Source organism: Bufo gargarizans, chromosome 5 (genome assembly GCF_014858855.1).
Source record: "Bufo gargarizans isolate SCDJY-AF-19 chromosome 5, ASM1485885v1, whole genome shotgun sequence".
Taxonomy (NCBI): Eukaryota; Metazoa; Chordata; class Amphibia; order Anura; family Bufonidae; genus Bufo; species Bufo gargarizans.
In genome coordinates, this window is record NC_058084.1 from 491040452 (window position 1) to 491055290 (window position 14839).

General features: G+C 47.4%; 1 protein-coding gene across 1 annotated transcript in view; it reads right to left on the minus strand.

Moving 5' to 3' along the window:
* SPEF2 (sperm flagellar 2) overlaps window positions 1–5986 on the minus strand; it is a 64345-nt gene extending 58359 nt beyond the window's left edge. The window contains exons 1-4 of the mRNA XM_044295611.1: window positions 4654–5986; window positions 4152–4466; window positions 3760–3944; window positions 2133–2166 (exon numbers count right to left, since the gene is read on the minus strand). Of these exons, the coding sequence (XP_044151546.1) occupies window positions 2133–2166; window positions 3760–3944; window positions 4152–4466; window positions 4654–5986 (1867 nt within the window). The remainder of the gene's footprint in view (window positions 1–2132; window positions 2167–3759; window positions 3945–4151; window positions 4467–4653) is intronic.
* Between the last annotated feature and the right edge of the window lie 8853 nt (window positions 5987–14839).

The window sequence follows — 14839 nt, forward strand, 5'->3', positions numbered from 1 at the left end:
AGAATCTGTCTTCATGTCAGCAGAGAATTAGTCTGCATGTCATAGCAGAGAATCAGGCTTCACGTCAGCCACCACTGCAACAGTCCATTGGCATATATTTAGGCCCAGCACACAGGCAGAGGAGAGAGGTCCCGTAACAGAGAATCTGTCTTCATGTCAGCAGAGAATTAGTCTGCATGTCATAGCAGAGAATCAGGCTTCATGTCAGCCACCACTGCAACAGTCCATTGGCATATATTTAGGCCCAGCACACAGGCAGAGGAGAGAGGTCCCGTAACAGACAATCTGGCTTCATGTCAGCAGAGAATTAGTCTGCATGTCATAGCAGAGAATCAGGCTTCACGTCAGCCACCAGTGCAACAGTCCATTGGCATATATTTAGGCCCAGCACACAGGCAGAGGAGAGAGGTCCCGTAACAGAGGATCTGGCTTCATGTCAGCAGAGAATCAGTCTGCATGTAATAGCAGAAAATCAGGCTTCACGTCAGCCACCACTGCAACAGTCCATTGTCAGATATTTAGGCCCAGCACCCAGGCAGAGGAGAGAGGTCCCGTAACAGAGAATCTGTCTTCATGTCAGCAGAGAATTAGTCTGCATGTCATAGCAGAGAATCAGGCTTCACGTCACCCAACATTGGAACAGTCCATTGGCATATATTTAGGCCCCGGCACCCAGACAGAGGAGAGGTTCATTCAACTTTGGGTAGCCTCACAATATAATGGTAAAATGAAAATAAAAATAGGATTGAATGAGGAAGTGCCCTGGAGTACAATAATATATGGTACAGCAGAAACCACTAAATTATGAAATTGCTAAATTGGGAATTGTATTTCAACCCAGAACAAAAAATGTGCTTTGACGGACACTAAATAACTTGCCCAGCCACAACAGTACAGCGGTAACGACAGATTTAGCGGGATATAAATTTGAGGCCTAGTATTTAGGCGCTGGGTGACCGGTATGGATTTACTGACAGAATTAGACTTGGAAATGCACAGTAGCGTGTGTGTGAAGTTATTCTGAATGACCCTATGTGCACCTTGAATATTATATACCCTTTTAGGGATAGATTTCAAATAGCTCTGATATAGCAGAAACCACTAAATTATGAAATTGCTAAATTGGGAATTGAAGATTATGCTAGCGCTAGTGTACTTATAATCTTAATTTTAGTAATGACAGGAGGCGAGTATTTTGCATTAAACTCTCTTTACTTACTCCACATAGCAGTAAAGAAACAGTTAAAACAGTAACCAATCAAAATGCAATAGGAAGTAATATATTCTGAGCCGTGAGACTCCTCCTCCTCTTTCGCATGCGACATCAGAAAAAACTGGATAAACTAAAGTCAATGTCTCTTAACCAAGAACCACCTAACGAACTCCTTGTCCTGTAACTGTAAGGCATGAAGAAAATCCGGAATGAACTGTAACCGGAATCAAAAGACCTTCTGTCCGCATTCAGATCTCCGTGAGACGAAGTCCGATCGACACGAAGAAACTCCCTGAAGTTGGACCGGAAACTTCAAGCATTTATACTGAAAAACAATATGAAATGGGTTAGGAACCGAAACTGAACCTGCATGCAGACATGACCCACATAAAATGACAGTAAATGACATCACTTAAAAGGATCTTGGCTGCTAAAACGCAAAAGGGAATGAAACCATATACTTACCCACGAACACTTACCAAGGGTGGGAAAGAGGTGGGAAAATACTCGCCTCCTGTCATTACTAAAATTAAGATTATAAGTACACTAGCGCTAGCATAATCTTCAATTTTACCACATGACAGGAGGCTTCGTATTTTGCATTTTTTAACGCTGATTCACAAGACACATAGCCGCCCCCGTGCTTGGACGAAAGTAGAATGTCCTGAAGGTAGACTCCCTCGACCAGTCCGCCGAATGTAGGATGTCTGTCAGAGAAGCGCCTGCCGAGAAGGCCGAGGAAGCAGCCGCCCCACGAACTGAATGTGCCCCAAAACAGGGGTCCACACCCGCCAGAGACAGAAGCCACCGTATCCACCTGGCGAGTGTAGTAGTTGAGACGGGAACGTGAGGCCGAACGTAGGACACCAAAAGCTGTCCCGAGGCAGAAGTTCGAAGCGCGGAAGTGACCTCAACGTACCGAGTAAGGGTAGAAACGACACAAAGTTGCGGTTCTGAGGCAAAGAAGGGATAAAAGACTGACGTAGAGTTGGACTTGGTACGTCTAGACACCCGAAAGGTAACTCCCTCCGGAGAGACCGAAAAGACGTCGACGTCGAAAGCCCGTACGTCCGAAACTCGACGAAAGGAAACGAGGCAAAGTAACAAGGTCAACTTGGCCGACAGCTGTCTTAGAGAGAGGGAGGTATTAGTCGGCCAATCTCTCAGAAACTGAAGAACCAAGGCCACATCCCAGAGACGAGAATATCTGGGGCCCGGAGGTCTCTGCAACCTTATACCCCTAAGTAAACGGCAAACAAGTGGATCCCTACCGATTGGGATACCAAGAGAGGGAACGTGCGCCGCCGAAATAGCGGAGCGCACCACGTTGAGAGAACGATAGGAGCGGCCCAAAGAGAACAAATGTGACAGAAAATTCAATATGGCGGTCACAGGTGCCGTAAATGGATCGAAGTCCCGTTCACAGCACCAAGAGGACCAGGAATCCCAAGCTAATAAGTAACATCTTCTAGTTCCAGGAGCCCAGGAGTCCCATATGAGGTCTCTAGCTGCCTGCGATAAATCGCTGGTCTGCCAGGCTCCCCGGAAAGAGCCCAAGCCACCAGAAGGAGACGGCCCTCGAGTACCAGGGAATGCGGATTCCCTTTCGGGTCCGTGAGGAGCATCGGGAAAGACGGTAGAAGCAACGGATCGATGTAGGAGAGCTCCAGAAGGTCCGGGAACCACGGTTGACTCCGCCAAAGCGGAGCGACGAGCAGGAGAGAAATGCGTTGATTCCTCAGGAATTGAATTGTCCGTGCGATCATGCTGAAAGGGGGAAAGGCGTACGCTCCCTTGGCTGGCCACTGTTGGAGAAACGCGTCCACCGCTAAACTCTCCGGATCCGGTAGCCAGCTGAAGTAGGCCGGAGTCTGCCTGTTGTTGCGGGAAGCGAATAGGTCCAGTCGGAAGGGGCCCCTCCTGACCGAGAGTCGTTGAAAGACCTGAGGATCCAATCTCCAGTCGCTGCTGTCCCTCCAGTGACGTGAGAACCAGTCTGCCGTCAGATTCGTCTCCCCCGGAAGGTATTCCGCCTTGAGTGAAATGTTGCGGGGAAGGCAGAAGTCGAAGATCTCCTTCATCACCTCCGACAGTAGACGGGAACGGGCTCCGCCCAGGCGGTTGATATAGCGGACCGCCGAGATGTTGTCCATCCGCAAGAGAATACAGCAATGTGACTTGTCCTTCGCCAGACTGCGGATAGCGAACGACCCCGCCAACAGTTCCAGGCAGTTGATGTGGAGAAGACTCTCTTGAGCGGTCCAGACGCCTCCTGTTGATCTGCCTCCGCCCGTCGCGCCCCAGCCCCAAAGGCTGGCGTCCGACTCCAAAACGACGTCAGGAGAGCTCCCGAAGATGGCTCGGCCGTTCCAAGCCTCCATGCTGTCTAGCCACCATCTGAATTCCTCCCTGACCTCTTCCGTTATCGGGATCGATTGATCGTAGGAAGGATTCCGATGGAGAAAATAGGTCTTCAGACGTTGCATCGCCCTGTAGTGGAGCGGTCCCGGGAAAATGGCCTGAATGGAAGCGGATAGTAGACCTACGATCCGAGCCAGAGTACGGAGTGGAATGGAGAAGCAGCGGATGACTCTGCGCAATTCCTTCTTGATAGCCGCGATCTTCGTCGCTGGTAAGCGTAGTGTGCTGGACCTGGAGTCTATCTCGAATCCCAGAAACTGGACAGTCTGAGTCGGGGACAACTCCGACTTCAAGAAGTTCACCACGAACCCTAGGGAGGTCAGGAAGTCGACGGTAAAACGTGTGTGCCGAGTCAGTCCGAACCTGTCGTCGCAAAACAGAAGCAGGTCGTCCAGGTATATAATGCACCGAATCCCTTGAGCACGAAGATGTGCGACCACAGGCTTCAGCAACTTGGTGAAACACCACGGGGCTGAACTGAGGCCGAAAGGGAGGCACGTGAACTGCCACGGCCGACCTTGCCACAGGAATCTGAGGAAACGTCGGCAGGTCAAGTGGACCGGTACTGACAAGTACGCGTCTTTGAGGTCCAGTCTCGTGAACCAATCTCCGTCTCGAAGGAGGTCCCTCAGAAGGTGTATGCCCTCCATCTTGAAGTGCCTGTATCGCACGTAGGAGTTGAGCTTTTTTAAGTTTAAGACTGGTCTGAAATCCCCGGTCTTTTTCTTCACCAAGAAAAGATTGCTGAAAAAGCCTCCCTGGTCGTGTGCGGGCTCCACCGCACCCTTGGAGTGGAGGTCTAGTAGCTCGTTTGCTATCAACCTGTAGTCCTCTGCGGAGCAGAGAAAAGGATGTGGCATGATCGACTGGTCTGGACGTCCCACGAAGTCTATGACGTAACCCTGCACCGTCTGGAGTATCCATGCGTCCGACGATATAGCCGCCCAGTTCTGAAAACAAAGGGAAATACGACCTGCTGTATGAGTGAGAAGAGGTACCTGCAACAGGTGACGACTTACCGGTGGAGTTGAAGCGAGCCCTGCCCCGGGCACGTGATCCACGACCTCTGTCGGCTCCTCTGGTGAAGGAGAAAGGCTGTCTATAGCCTGTTTCTGGGTAGAACGGTTGAGGCCTTTGAGAACTGGGGCCCGAAGGCCAGAATCGGCTGGCTGCTCGGCCTCTGTGGCGGCCAGCCCTTCCAAAAACACCCCTTTGGGAGTTGGCTCGGAAGACCCGCTTCATGGAGGTCTGTGCTTTGTTAAGCGAGGTAAAGACATTCACATGTCTATTGAGCTCCTTCAGAAAAGTCTCACCAAATAGCTTGCCCTGTGCCAGAGGTCCTAGTTCTTTGGTGCCCAATTCCACCAATTTTCCGTCAAGACGGAGTAATGCTGCTTTCCTCCTCTCAGAAGAGAGGGCTACGTTGGCGTTGCCTACAAAGCAGAAGCACCGTTGAGCCCATTCTCTAATGTCGTGAGCCCATTCACGAACCATATTAGCGTCAAACTCCTCTGATCGCGCTAGGGCATCATCCGCCAAATACAAAATGCGGGAAAGTGGACCAATGGAGTCCAACAGCTTATCCTGCACGCCGTGGAATGCCTTCTCAACCCCTTTGCGAGGGTCCCGACCACCCCTAGACATAAAGGTGGTCATGATCTGGTCGAACTCCGGAGTTTGCGCCACGAAGTCGGGTAACAGAGGGCGAGGGCATTCGGATCGTAAACGGTTGCGAACCGTTTTGTCCATAGGTTTGCGTAGCCATAGGTGCATAAACTTTGCGAGGTGATCCGGAGGCGTCCAGTCTCCAGAACGTGGATGACGGATGTTTCTCGGATCGAAGAGACGTTGGCTGGAGGGGTCCAGGATGGTTTCCTCATCCTCCAGCGGTGGCGCCGAGTCGTCGGGTAGCTGGGCGGTGTCGAGAAAGGTGCCCTTTTGGTCACCGGAAAACGCGCCCTCATCCGAACCCCAGGCGTCCTCCGGAACGTCGGAGTCCGCGGCCTGCCACGAGTCCAGAATATTCATGGAGGGAGAAAGCTTATCCTCCTCGTCCGAGGAGTATTGATGTTCAGGCGAGGGAGCGAGAGGAGACGGTTTATCGCGCTTGGCGGGGGCCTTGCCCCTGTCCGGATTAGCAGAGCCCTTCTCTCCTTTCCAATGGCGTTTTTGTGGCCGAGAGTCGGCACGAACCTGTGACTCCGAAGCCTCGGAATCGTAGTCCTGTTGCGGTACCTCAGCGAGGTTATCTGGCCCATCAGCCGCCGTCATAATTCTGGAGAAAGCCTTCTCCATCGAGGCAGCAACTGCCTCATTAATCATGGCCTGAAGCTGAGCAGTGTTCTGGTCCATTGTCCAACAACCCCCTGGCACAGGGTAGTATAAAGTATATAGAGATGGTACCAGCAGTACCTATAACCCCAGCAGGGTAAATTGGGATTTTTACACTGGGCAGCACCCAGGAATAGAGGATGTATGTCTGACACCTCTGTAGCAGCAGCAATTTCGGGGCGACACCCCAAAGCCCAGGGAATGAACCCTGCAGTGGTGAGGCCTGGACAAACGGCCACAGATTTGAGAGCCCTGCCTGGTCGTCTGACAGGCTTATGCAATCCGAGCTGTGAAGGAGGAGAGACACAGTGAGGGCTCTGACACGGAGCACAATATCAAATAGTAAGAGGAAATGGTTGTAATGGACTTACCGCAAAAACCGAGCACTGAGGACATGGAGTCTCTATCCAAAATGGCGGCCACAGTTCTCGCGAGATGCGAGTATAATTCCCGCCGTTGCCGCGAGCGAAAATGCGCGGCGAAAATTTTCGCCGAAAAATGCGCGGCGATTCGCAGATGGGGTGAATCCTTTGGGGGGGGGTGCTAGTAAATAAATAAATAAATTGGCTAGTAAAGCTTATCCTCCACGTCCGAGTGAGAAGGCCAGACAGGGACGGGAGACCAAACTGAGGAGAAAATTTTTTGCTTGAGCCACAAACCCCCCAAAATGTAGTAGTAGACATTAAATATTACCACAAGGATAGATAGAAAAACATTCAAATGGAAATACGTAACCCCAAAGCCTTATAACTGGGAGAGCAGAAACTCTGACCTGTCTGTCTGATGGAGCAGTAAAGAAAGAGGAGGAGGAGTCTCACGGCTCAGAATACATTACCTCCTATTGCATTTTGATTGGTTACTGTTTTAACTGTTTCTTTACTGCTATGTGGAGTAAGTAAAGAGAGTTTAATGCAAAATACGAAGCCTCCTGTCATGTGGTAAAATTGTATTTCAACCCAGAACAAAAAATGTGCTTTGATGGACACTAAATAACTTGCCCAGCCACAACAGTACAGCGGTAACGACAGATTTAGCGGGATATAAATTTGAGGCCTAGTATTTAGGCGCTGGGTGACCGGTATGGATTTACTGACAGAATTAGACTGGGATATGGCCAAAAAATAACCACACTATTGCTGGTTAAATGCACTTGGTGTGACAGCTTGACCAACCACACTACTGAGGGTTAAATGCACTTGGTGACAGGCGCAGATTGCCCCTGATGTAGTATATGGCCAAAAAATGAACAGACTATTGCTGGTTAAATGCACTTGGTGTGACAGCTTGACCAACCACACTACTGAGGGTTAAATGCACTTGGTGACGGGCGCAGCTTGCCCCTGGTGTAGTATATGGCCAAAAAATGAACAGACTATTGCTGGTTAAATGCACTTGGTGTGACAGCTTGACCAACCACACTACTGAGGGTTAAATGCACTTGGTGACGGGCGCAGCTTGCCCCTGATGTAGTATATGGCCAAAAAATGAACAGACTATTGCTGGTTAAATGCACTTGGTGTGACAGCTTGACCAACCACACTACTGAGGGTTAAATGCACTTAGTGACGGGCGCAGCTTGCCCCTGATGTAGTATATGGCCAAAAAATGAACAGACTATTGCTGGTTAAATGCACTTGGTGTGCCAGCTTGACCAACCACACTACTGAGGGTTAAATGCACTTGGTGACGGGCGCAGCTTGCCCCTGATGTAGTATATGGCCAAAAAATAAACAGTCTATTGCTGGTTAAATGCACTTGGTGTGACAGCTTCACCCTGATGTAGGCTTTAGCCAAAAAACAACCACACCATTGAGGGTTAAATGCACTTGGTCGCAGCTTGTGCTGGCGCACCACAAGACACAAAATGGCCGCCGATCACCCCAGAAAAAAGTGACTGACAAACGGTCTGGGCAGCCTAAAAACAGTGAGCAATTGAGTATCAGCAGCTCAATGATGCACAGCTGCAGATCGATCGATTAATCAAGTCCTTTGGAGGAGTTAATCTGCCTAATCTCGCCCTACTGTCGCAGCCGCAACCTCTCCCTACGCTAATCAGAGCAGAGTGACGGGCGGCGCTATGTGACTCCAGCTTAAATAGAGGCTGGGTCACATGGTGCTCTGGCCAATCACAGCCATGCCAATAGTAGGCATGGCTGTAACTGCCTCTTGGGGCAAGTAGTATGACGCTTGTTGATTGGCTGCTTTGCAGCCTTTCAAAAAGCGCCAAGAAAGCGTCACAAAAGCGCCAAGAAAGCGACGAACACCGAACCCGAACCTGGACTTTTACGAAAATGTCCAGGTTCGGGTCCGTGTCACGGACACCCCAAAATTCGGTACGAACCCGAACTATACAGTTCGAGTTCGCTCATCCCTATTGAAAAGGTTGTTGGGATCAGAGCCTATTTTTATTCCCAAATAGGTGATAAAAGGGTTATCCCAATTAAAGGGAGATTTAGCTTTTAGGGAATTAATCGTAGATATGGGGATGCCGATGCCCATGGCTTGAGATTTGTTTATATTAATTTTGAAGTTGGACAGAGGACTGAACCGTTCTAGTAAATTGTATATGACAGTTAAGGAAATTTGTGGGTTTGTGGTGATGATTAAAGATCATCCGCAAAGGCTGCGGTTTAATGTTCTTGCTTACCCATTTTTATCCCCGCTATTTTTGAGTCTTGTCTGATAGTCTGTAAAAGTGGTTCCATCGTTAATACAAATAAAAGGGGGGATAGGGGGCAGCCTTGCCTCGTGCCATTTTTAATTGCGAACGGGGGAGATATGGTGTCATTTACCAGCACCGATGCGGAGGCATTGGAATACATAGCAAAAGTAGCTTCTATAAATGAGATAGGAATGTCAAACTTGCACAGCGCATGAAATTGCAGTTGACCCTGTCAAATGCTTTCTCCGCATCAGTACTTAGCAATGTCAGGGGGATACCTTTCTTTTTTGCGTGATAGATGGCATTGAGGATTCTAGCAGTGTTGTCTTTCCCTTCTCGGCCTTTTACAAAACCTGTCTGATCTCTATGGATCAGGTCCGGAAGGAATAGGGCAAGATGGTTAGCTAACATTTTAGCGAGAAGCTTTAAGTCCAAATTTAGCAGGGAAATGGGGCGATAGCTTGAGCACTGAGATGGATCTTTACCCTCCTTGGGAAGAATGGTAATATGGGCTTTAGCATACCTTTTTTCTTGACACCGTGGATTTCTGGGCAGGCAGACTGGAACAGTGGCCCGAACTGACACAGCATGCTCTCTTTCTTCTTTCTTACTCAGCCTTCAGCGTCATCTCGGAGAGGGTTTTCAGCACTGCAGAGGGCATGGTGACACCAAAACGGGACCAAGTTGTCCTTAGCCAGTGTCCAAAACATCACATTTGTCAGACTTGCTTGTTTGCATCCACAGTATTGCACCTTCCTTATTAATGTTTATTTCATATAGCTATTTACATCCACACATTTTTATATCTCGTGTAGGAGGAATTTTTGTGGTACTTGTGGTCCGCTGCAGGCTTCCTCCACTGTATGCATTTTTTGCTGGGGATTGCCATTAGCAACGGGCCACAAGTGCAGTATTTGCTCCCCTGGGTATAGATGCATAACTGCTTATGGGGTTGAGCACTTCCTGCCTTTTGACACCATGCCATTTTTTTTTTTCAACAATTCTTTATTTATGATGAGCAGCATAATAACAGTACCCCTTGCTTTATGCAAGAGAACATAGACACTGAAACATACGTTTGGATGTGACAATAACATTGATCCAATAAGCATCACATGTGAGTACAAAGGGTGACATATTTATACTTATTCCAGTGCAGATGCAATCCTGTTGCTAACAATATAGCACTGAATTAATGAATAGGGATACAAATCCTTGATGCGGAATATTAATGAAGTGTTACATACTTATAATAAACTCAAAACCAGATAACCCTCCCCGGCAAGGTCTTTTTAGGTTCAGCTAAAGACGAACTATCTACTTTGTGTGAGTTAGATACCCATGACTTATGGGCTGTGTAATCAGTGCTATCCTTCTCCGAAAGCTACTGATCTCTCTCAATTCAGTGTAGGCCTGTGAACGTGGCCACAATGGATACTTAATCAAGTATGCTTTATAAGATGTTGTTAATCTGTAATCTCTCTGTGTGGAAATCCAGCCAGGGTTTCCAGACCTTAAGGAACTTTTCCCTTTTTCCTGAATTCCATCCCACTAGCTCCTCCATGAGGCAGATATGGTGGACTTCCTCCAACTATTCTTCTACCCTCGGAGGCTCTCTTTCTTTCCACTTCTTTGGAATAAGAATTTTCGCTGCAGCTATTAAGTGAGTGGGGAGGCTGACAGCTGAGGGTGTTAAATCTAGTTGGGGTTTCCACAATAATACTAATTCCGGTGATAGTGATATGACTGCGTTGCAAATAGTATTGATCTTCCTCCCAATTTCCTCCCAAAAAATACTCAGGGAGGGGCAAGACCACCATATGTGTGATATTGTTCCCTGACACCATGCCATTTTTTGTAGTTTGTATATACAGTTGCAAGAAAAAGTATGTGAACCCTTTGGAATGATATGGATTTCTGCACAATGTGGTCATAAAATGTGATCTGATTTTCATCTAAGTCACAACAATAGACAATCACAGTCTGCTTAAACTAATAACAGACAAAGAATTAAATGTTACCATGTTTTTATTGAACACACCATGTAAACATTCACAGTGCAGGTGGAAAAAGTATGTGAACCCTTGGATTTAATAACTAGTTGAACCTCCTTTGGCAGCAATAACTTCAACCAAACGTTTCCTGTAGTTGCAGATCAGACGTGCACAACGGTCAGGAGCAATTCTTGACCATTCCTCTTTACAGAACTGTTTCAGTTCAGCAATATTCTTGGGATGTGTGGTGTGGTGTGCTGAGGTCATGCCACAGTATCTCAATCGGGTTGAGGTCAGGACTCTGACTGGACCACTCCAGAAGACGTATTTTCATCTGTTTAAGCCATTCTGTTGTTGATTTACTTCTGTGCTTTGGGTCGTTGTCCTGTTGTAACATCCATCTTCTGTTGAGCTTCAGCTGGGGGACAGATGGCCTTAAGTTCTCTCACAAAATGTCTTGATAAACTTGGGAATTCATTTTTCCTTCGATGATAGCAATCCGTCCAGGCCCTGACGCAGCAAAGCAGCCCCAAACCATAAAGCCCCCATCACCATTCTTCACAGTTGGGATGAGGTTTTGATGTTGGTGTGCTGTGTCTCTTTTTCTACACACATAGTGTTGTGTGTTTTTTCCAAACAACTCAACTTTAGTTTTAGCTGTCCACAGAATATTTTGCCCGTACTGCTGTGGAACATCCAGGTGCTCTTGTGCAAACTGTAAATGTGCAGCAATGGTTTTTTTGGACAGCAGTGGCTTCCTCTGTGGTATACTCCCATGAAATCCATTCTTGTTTAGTGTTTTACGTATCGTAGATTCGCTAACAGGGATGTTAGCATATGCCAGAGACTTTTGTAAGTCTTTAGCTGACACTCTAGGATTCTTCTTCACCCCATTGAGCAGTCTGCACTGTGCTCTTGCAGTCATCCTTACAGGACTGCCACTCCTAGGGAGAGTAGTAGCAGTGCTGAACTTTCTCCATTTATAGACAATTTGTCTTACTGTGGACTGATGAACAGCAAGTCTTTTGGAGATACTTTTATAACCCTTTCCAGCATTATGCAAGTCAACAATTCTTCCTCCTTCCTCCTCCCATTGCAAGCATGGCTGCATGCTGGAGGTAACTGGGAGTTTGCTGTGAGTTGGACCTTACGCTCCTGTAATTCGCCCACTGGCTCCTGATATTGCCCATACGGCACAGGTAGGTTAGCGTTAGGTCTCGAGCTACTTGAGATACCTTGATGTGGTGCACAGGCTCACCTTCATATAAGGATATATTGGCTAAATTCTCCATTTTAACACCAGTTTGAGGGTTTAGTCAGACTTGTTTGTTTGCATCTACAGTAGTGCACCTTTCTTATTAATGTTTATTTCAAAATGAACCAAGCCTGGATTCAGGAGGATTTTCACACTCCTCCGTCTGATTCTGATTAATAGATCTAGCCTTGCTGGCGGTGCCCGATCTTGCCTCTTTTGCTGTCTGCGTTTCTGCATGCTGCCATCATGCCACTGCTGCGACCTGCCTACTATCACATTCTGTATGGCTGCTGCTGCCACCTCCATCTTGCCAATGCTGCAACTTGCCTACCATCACATTCTGTACGGCTTCTGCTACCGCTGTCATCATGCCACTACCATCATGCCAACATCTACCAGTACCAATACCACCACTACCATCACTGCCACCACTACTACTACTACTACTACCCATAGTCAGCGGTTCTACTGCCTTGTATGTTCTAAACCATATGGCGCTCCTTTCCTTCTGAGCACTGCTGTGCACCCATACAGCAGGTTACCACCACATATGAGTTTCTGTTAACTGCAGAATCAGGGTAATAGATTTTGAGTTTTGTTTGGCCGTTAACCCTTGATGTGTTAGAGAAAAAAATAGAATTAAATGGAAAATCTGACAAAAAAAAAGTGAAATTTTGAAATGCCATATTAATTTTCTTTTAGTTCTTTTGGATCACCGAAAAGTTTAGCAAAGTTTGTAAAATCAGTGTTGAATAACTTGAGGGGTCTAGTTTCCAAAATGCGGTCATTTATGTGTGGTTTCTATTATGTAAGTCCCACAAAGTGACTTTATAACTGAACTGGGCCATAAAAAGTGGGTTTTGGAATTTTTTACAAATATTTTTAAGAATTGCTTCAGTATCACTATCTGCTTTAAAGCAGAAATGTTAGAATTTTTTGTTTATACATAAAGTTGAAATATATCGACTCAAATTTTCTACTGTCATGAAGTACAATATGTCATGAGGAAACAATCTCAAAATGGTTTGGATAAGTAAAAACATTCCAAAGTTATTACCACATGAAGTGACACATGTCAGATTTGCAAAAAATGGCCTGAGTAGGAAGGTGAAAACTGGGTGAGTATGCGCACCACCCCCACTTGCCTCTTCACCCCACCCCCACTTGCCTCTGTGCCCCCTCTTGTCTGTGCACCCAGGGCAGATAATATACATGTTTTAAGAGCTCTCTGACGGGGCCCAACATTGTCATGGTACTTTTATGCCTTGGCCCCGTCAGAGCGCTTCCCCCACCGGGTCCACTGAGGGTGCGACCACGATCATTACACCCCTGGAGATCTACCTTTGTTTCAAGAACATTATGTTATGCAGAGCTGTTCAGCTAGTTATCATTGTGTAGCGGAGCGCTAGTGCGACATAGGCATTCTCCACCGGTATTCCAAGGTTTACTTCAGGATCAGGTTATTAGCACAGGAAGCAGAGCATCAGTAGTAAATAAAACCCTCCACGGATATGCCATCACTCTTCTCAGTAACTGGACGACACACAGTATCAGGGGCAGGACACTGTTTTAATGTCACATACCCTACCTTTATGCCACTCTCCCATGCAAGGGAGACACCTACAGAAAATTATCCATTCTTCAATCACAGACTGGTTACAGCCCACACATCCCCTCCCCTCAGCCTGATAAGTAATTCAATCAACAGTCCAGTTGAGACATACATTGTAGCCATTGTGTTTCTACCACACAACCAGACGAATGCTCAGCAGGTTACTGATTACTTTTTGTCTTACAAGTAATGAACCATAGAGAGTTAAACATAACATTGCAAATCCAATCAACAGTCCAGTTGAAAAATCCATTGTAGCCAAATGCAATCTGCTACACTGCTCCCCCTTGCCCACAAGCCGCATACACAGTCTGATCCATCATGGATCTGCTTAGGGATGTCTGGGCTTGCTCACGGATCATTTTTCAAAGTCATTTTGTCTAGAAAACCCGTCAGCGTTTCCGTTTTGTTTTCCTGGGCGGTACTGGATGTTGAAGTCAAATGGCTACAGCGCCAAACTCCAACACAGCAGTCAGGCATTGTCCCCAGCCACCCGGTTTAGCCAGACCAGCGGGTTGTGATCCGTGAGCAAAGAAAAGGGCTGTCCATACAAGTAGGGTTGTAACTTTTTCAGGGCCCACACCAAAGCCAAGCACTCCTTCTCGTAGCTTGCTTCTCTGGGTAACAGCTTCCGACTTATGTAAGCCAATGGATGTTCTCTGCCATCAGCCCCGACTTGGCTCAATACTGCCCCCAATCCAAACATAGAAGCGTCTTTGCGAACAAGAAAATGTTTCGTCGGATCGGGACCTGTCAAGACAGGGGCATTTATAAGTGCATTTTTCAATTGTTGGAATGCCTGCTCACACTCCGGGGTCCAGGTTACTAGGCGGGGAAGGTTTTTCTGAGTAAGATCAGTAAGGGGTTCGGCCAGGGCGCTATAGTTGGGAACAAACTTTCTATAATACCCGGCCGTCCCTAGAAAAGCTGAAACCTGTGTCTAGGTTCTGGGGTTGGCCACTGGGCTACAGCCTTTACTTTAGCGGGCTCAGGCTTCTGCTTCCCACAGCCTACTCGATGCCCGAGGTACTGTATCTCAGCCATTTCTATGTTGCATTTGCCAGGCTTCAGCGTTAAGCCTGCTTCCCTAATCCTGTCTAGAACTGCTCCTATATGGGTCAGGTGCTCCTGCCAGCTATTGCTACAGATGGCGATGTCATCTAAGTAGGCGTGGTGTAGCCCTGGAACCCATCTAGGAGCCGGTCCACCATCCTTTGGAAGCTAGCCGGAGCGTTTTTCATTCCAAACGGCATTACCTTAAATTGGTAGAAACCGAATGGGGTGACAAAGGCGGACTTATGGATGGCGTCTGGGGCCAAGGGGATCTGCCAATACCCCTTACAGAGATCAA